We start from the raw sequence: 6,257 nt of genomic DNA, 5'->3' as shown, positions 1-6,257 counted from the left end.
GTGGGGTTTTATTTGGTTTTTTGGCTTGCTTTTTTCCCCTCTACTCGTTTGTTTAAATGGTTTGATAATCAGTAGTACACGGAGAGATGAGCTCAGGTGGAAGGCAGATGCTGATAGAAGTGTGGTGTTTCGCCATGTGTACTGCTTATAGGGAAGACTTCCACAGTTCACCTGCAAAATGCAGAAACATAAACTTTTTGGGCCTTCTGTGTTACTGTTTTCTTTTAATCTTGAATGTAGCAGATATTACCCCCAAAACTTCAGTGGGAAGTTACTGTTTTAGAGACTTGTAATCAGTTCTGTGAATCTATTGCAAAATCTAATGTAATCTAGCTAAGGTACAATAAGTATATACTGCCCACAACATATGTTTTCACAGACTGATTCCTGCCTTTGAATTTACTTTTAAACAGGTCTGTTTTTGTCACCCTTTTAGAAACAGAACTACTAGTTTTAAAAACCATTGATTCTATGAGGAGATACATGGCCTGTGCAGTCAGCTACATGCAGTTACAGGCACATTAAAATGCTTAGGTTTATGGCAGTTTCCTGTGATCAAACAGATTTTGTGTCCCTGCTTAGATGAAATTCCCAATTTATTTTGGACACTTCATTGCTCTTGTTTCTTGTATTGAATTTAATGCACACAGAAACTGAACTATCAGCACCTTATTTTGTTTAACAGAAGCTAAAATCCTGCAGCAGCTATCAAAAATAAAAAATAATGTGAAGAGACTTCAGCAACAATTAAAAAATGTGAAGCCTACACCAGAATGTAAGTCATGATGACAGATTTAAAAACATTTTCCTCTACAGACAGTTGTCTTGCATAGTTGGACTTGTGATTCTCCTGCAGACTTGGGATAATCCTTCTCCAGCCTGTCTGCTTTTCCAGGAATCTGGGAAGGGGAATATGTAGAAATGTAGTAAAGAGTGAAAGATCATGCAGTTCTGTGTGGAAGAAGAGAAACTTGGTGGAATGGGTTTGTTTCTTCAGACTGTTCAAAGCCTGGTATTTTCTATATGTAACTCTTTGCGTTATGTAAAATGAAATTAATGTTCTGGTGCCGTTTAGATATAGCTCCCTTTCATCTGGTAAGAGGTCACAGAGCAGGATCTGCAGGGATCATTTCTAGCCTTCCACAGGCTTGAAGTGTAAGTTGGAGTACTTTGTGGAAAATGATGAAACAACTCCTTGAGTTTGAATGTTTTGAAGCTTTGAGGAAATAGGCACTGAAAGAAGCATTCTACTGCGATACTCTACTACCTCGTTGGAGTTCAGCCCTCCTCGTACCTGAGGGCTTTCTGATGCTAGATAAAATGCATCTCATTTCATTTAGTCAGTGTCTATTGTATAAAAAATGCATTAGCTTTAATTGTCAGCAAAGATACCAAGAACTAACAAGGCATGGAAGCTGAACCAAGAGTTTTAAATGATACAACCAATTTAGATAATTAATTTTTAAAGCCACGATAGTTAAACTGTGTGTTCAGTATGTGTCCTTAGAGATGTGCTGGTTTAAAACAGGTTCTGAAACTTCTTTCTACCACTTCAAAATACACCTTTTCTAGACAGCTGTCTTTCATTCTTTCTCCATATCAGGATTGCAGCATGCTGACAGAGAAGATACAAGTCTTAACCTTGATATTTCTTTGTCAGCTTTGTAGAACTAATGACCTGTAGGTTAAATAGGATTGCTACTGACTGGTATAAACCAAAGATATGGGTGTGCCTTGTAAGTCACTAACTGCATTGTTATAAAAAACAAAAGCGGATACTTCAGGATAAGGCTGTCTTATTCTATGAATCAGCTGAAGGTAACTCAGAATGAGACCTGTTTAATGGGAATAAATATTTATACTGGGATTTACATCCAGGTAGCTAAACCGGCGTGAAATCACAGCTGTTGAATAAATGAGAGTCTCACTTTTAAGGCTGTTTGAGATGGAAATGCATGCCTTTTTGTACACTGAAAGTGTCCCAGAAGTCTCTTGCAAGTGCCTACATTTCTGGATAGTGCTGATTTAAGTGATACGCTTTTAAGTGATATGCTTTTTTGTTCTTTCCCATTTTCAGTTGTTGACAAGCTCAAGGAAATGATGGAAGAAGTTGAAAATGCAGTCAACGCTTTTAAAGAGGAACAGAGGCAAATGTATGTTTATACATGCCTCAGCCACACGAAAAAGTGCTTTCATAAGACACAATGAAAACTTTGCATTAATCAAGTAAACCGTTATTTTGATTTACTCTTTTGCTAGTGACTCCTGCGGTATGTAAATCAAAACTCAAGCTATCAATGTTAGAATCTTGATAAACAGCCTTAGAGAGGCTACTTATACAGCTACTGCAGTGATACTGCAGTGTAACTGTGATGTGCCTGTGAAGTGGCTTTTCAGAGAAAGGCTGCAGGAGAGATTGAATTATGGGTTTTGGGTTGTTGCTGTTGTGTTGTTTTTTAAGCGGGTGGGGTTTTTTCCCCTTCTCTGCTGATGTCAGGAGGGGCTTGAGATAGTTATTTGAATACCATAAATGTGTGCTTTCACTAAGCAGGTAACTAAATTCTGATTGTGTAGTGCTTTATTATGGGATCATGACAACTGTACTGTCACCCATGTCAGTGTTTCAGTTCTTAATATTTGAAGAATAGCTTTTGTGTGGCATTGAACAAATCCAAAATACATTTTCAATGAATGAACAATGAATACTGGAATATTTTTCTTACATTTCAGTGTTTGTTCTCTTTTTAGATATGAACAGCTTTTGAAGGAGGAAAAAACTGCCATGAATGAGCTCAGTGCCTTTGAGAGAAAAGTGGAACTGTGGACGTTAGACAGCTCAACAACAGAAAAAGGTTTGAAATTACCATCAGCCAGGGTCTCAGTTGATAAAACATTGGAAAATCATCTCCCTGAAGAAGTGGTGAAGTTTGAAAGATTTCTTCGGCGAACAGGAGGGAGGCAAGGAGGCTGGGATGATTATGATCATCAGAATTTTCTGAAAGTATGGACAAAGCACAAAGGAGGGCTATCTTACGTGGATGAAGCCCTTGAATGTATCTATGGAAAAACGAAAGAAGATATTGAACAGCATGACAAATGGTATCGAGAATTTCTAATTTTACAGGAAAGAAAGAAAGAGGTAAATAACCCCTCTAGGGCTTTTGTAGCTTTCAGAAAAAGTACTTATTTTTAGACCGTATGCATTTCTTGTTTTTGTATTCGCCTCTGGTGGTAGTGCTAGGTGGATTTCTGTTACGGTTGATCATATGTAACTGATGTCTTCAGCATCCGCAACTTGCCAAAGTAATGTGTCTTGAATTACCAAGAAGCGTAGACCTAACCACACACTGATGCGGGCTGTATATTGCCAAAGTATGTTACAAGTGTTTTTGGTTGCAGTAGTCCAAGTTAGCTGCCAGTCCTAGAGCAGTAAGTGAACATACCTAAAACTGCAGTTCTTGTTAGATCTGTCCCTAAGAATGTCTGTTCCACCGTAGAGGCAATATATTTATGCCATATGATTCCTTTAAAATGATTCCTTTAAAAACTACCCATTTGAGTAAAAAAATGTTCACTAACATAAAAACTGAATTATAAAATAGTAGTTGGAATTGCTAATTAAAGAAATTAGACCTGAAGTATATTTGCATTAAAGAAGCAACATTCATAACTACCTGAATTTTCCATGAATGCTATATCTAAAATAATTTTAGCAGGCACATATTAAACCTGCCTGTGTGAGCCATAAAATAGAAAAAAAAAGTGAGAAAGCAGACATAGGTGCTTCTTTGCCTTAATATTTGCCTTTATTGAACTTTAAATTCCTATCTGAAGTTCATATCCTTAGAGCATATGTTTTAATCCCAGATCAATAGCAGTGTGACAAATTTTCATGAAAACTTTTTTTCCTTGCTGTTCTCTTGCAGTCAATTAGGAAGTGGAAAGAAAAGCAGCAGCGAGAAAAAGAAGGAAACGTGAAGGAGAAGGAGAAACCAGAAAAATTGCTCAAAGAAGAACGGCTACAGTGTGAAGAAGCTCAGAAGCAAAAAGCAGAAGAAAGAAAAAGACAACAAGCAGCAATTGAAGCATGGAAGAAGCAGAAAGCAATAGCATTTGCAATGGAACAAGCATTACAACTAAAACTAGAAGAAGAGAAGGAGAAGCGGCAGCAAAAAGAACGGCAACGCCAATGCCAAGTGAAGTTACTGTTGGAAGGGTATACCTTGCAGAGGAAAGAAAAGGAAGAAATTGAAAAGTTTGAAAAGGAGAAGAGAGAAGAAGCAGAAAAGGAGGAAAGAAAGAAAATTGCTGCAGAAACAATTCCTAAGTTTCGAGAGCGTGTGCGTAATTATACTTCCATTTATGCACATTGTTGCTTTAAATTTGCTACTTAAATTTTTTCTACTTTTTCCTACAATATAACCTGTTACACACTTCTTAAAAGCTAAGTTTCATTCATTTTAAATCTATTTGTGATGCACTATGAATAACAACATCTGTTACATACAAGAAACAGTATGAAACTTTATTTCAGACAAAGATGTTCCTTTTTCTCAATATCTACATTCAAGCCCATATTTCTTCCTACACACAGATGTGGCTTTATGTACTTCAGTGTGAAAACGTTCGGGGAAAACCAGCTTGGTCTTGCGTTTCTCTCTGTGCTGTAGAAAACACCAGAAGACCTGATTGTTGTATGCAGATATGAAACAAAAGGAGGTGTTTCAATGTCCTGCAGGTTTCAGTAGCTGTAAGGTCAAGTTAGATCCCTTATCAACGTAAATCTGGTTGCTGGAGAACTGGTATTGTCAGCAGTCACACTAGAGTTCACTTTTATAAACAGTTTTTTTCAAAACTGGGGAACTAATTTGCTTGTGCAGGACAAGCTATAGCAAGTAGCTACCTAGTATAACCTAATTCTGTACTATGACAAAGTATTTTCAAAACAGGAAATAAATTAACTGTGAAAAGGCTGCATATGTATTTTCATACAGCTTGTTTTCCGAAGAAAAGTTCGCATTTCCATTTGGTATATGTTTCAGGATCTGCGTAAACTCGAGTTAAGAATACTACAAAAACAAGCTAAAGAAGCAGAGAAACGAGAAAAAGAAAAGAGGTTGGCAAAGTTAAGAGAGAAGGTAATTTGCCTCTGTTTGTTTCTTTTAATCTGAGGTGTCTTGCAGCTTGGTGATTGCTTAAACAACCTTTTTTTCTCATTGATCTAAAAAGTAATTGTTTTTACTTATCTAAATGGTTGCTGAAGGAGAAAAAATATTACCAAGTCATGCTTGTTACTAGGAGACAAAAATGCAGCAGGCATAGCTGTTCTTGTGTTTAAAAAAAAAAAAGAAAAGAAAAAAAGGCAAGATAATAATTTGTTTTTCTGCCAGCAGTATTTATTCTGGGTAAGGATTGTAGCTTATACACACGAGCTGCAATACGGTTGGTGGTTTCTATTTTTAAAATGGTTTTCTGCCTTTAGTTAAACAGTAGACTGGCTTCCAGGAGAGTTTTGGGAACATCGTCTGGGTTCTTGAGAGTTTAACCTTTTACATTACTGAAGTTTAATGACAGCAGGCAGTTGTTGCCCCTCATACGGGTCTCAGGTTTCTGCCATTTCTCGTGATAGTGTGGAAGGGAAAATCTCTTCCTGGCTATCCAGCTGTGTTTGGTTCACGCTGCACCTACTCACGAGACACAGACCTGGTGAGTGTTTTTTATGTAACTCATTCTGTGACCAGTGGAAAAGAGCAGATCTTTGTGTGTTTCACTTGGAGGTCGAGATTCACACAACCAGAGATCAGCCCAGGCTGTACAGACCTACCAAGGGCTGGGAGGAACGCTCTAAAGAGGTGGCACCCACGGCTGCAGAACCGCTGCTCCGTGTTCCTCGTAGGTAAGGAGGAGAGCGATGGATGCGGAGCGCGACAAAAACGCGGAGACACGTGAGCTCCTCATGCTTTTCTGCCCTGTTTTTAGAGCTACTCCAGCCTGGCGACAAGGGGTATAGAGGAGCACCTGCCCGTCGCTGCCGCAGGGTGATGTCTTCCCGGCCTGCGAAGCGGCCAGCAGCCCTCAGGAGTTGTCACAAAATCCGCTCGGCACAATGACATGTATTTGTATCCCACCCTTGTATCTTGTGAGTGTCGGATCTGGAACCTCGCCTGTCAGACCGGCACCACGTTATCTCCGCTGGCACTAAACCGCGCAGCCCTGCCGGCTGCCGCAGTGGAAGCGCGGCCCAACACCGGCCCGCC

General features: G+C 39.0%; 1 protein-coding gene across 1 annotated transcript in view; it reads left to right on the top strand.

The window, feature by feature from the left end:
• Positions 1–5,896, top strand: part of CCDC112 (coiled-coil domain containing 112) — a gene marked incomplete at both ends in the record, with an annotated part of 7,954 nt that extends 2,058 nt beyond the window's left edge. Inside the window, 6 exons of the mRNA XM_010139290.1 lie at positions 686–775; positions 2,078–2,153; positions 2,749–3,139; positions 3,927–4,340; positions 5,043–5,138; positions 5,778–5,896. Coding sequence (XP_010137592.1) covers positions 686–775; positions 2,078–2,153; positions 2,749–3,139; positions 3,927–4,340; positions 5,043–5,138; positions 5,778–5,896 — 1,186 coding nt within the window. The remainder of the gene's footprint in view (positions 1–685; positions 776–2,077; positions 2,154–2,748; positions 3,140–3,926; positions 4,341–5,042; positions 5,139–5,777) is intronic.
• Between the last annotated feature and the right edge of the window lie 361 nt (positions 5,897–6,257).

This window comes from Buceros rhinoceros, unplaced genomic scaffold (genome assembly GCF_000710305.1).
Source record: "Buceros rhinoceros silvestris isolate BGI_N320 unplaced genomic scaffold, ASM71030v1 scaffold38000, whole genome shotgun sequence".
Classification (NCBI taxonomy): domain Eukaryota; kingdom Metazoa; phylum Chordata; class Aves; order Bucerotiformes; family Bucerotidae; genus Buceros; species Buceros rhinoceros.
Note: the sequence above shows the minus strand (reverse complement) of the source record. Positions and strands in the feature narration are given on the sequence as shown.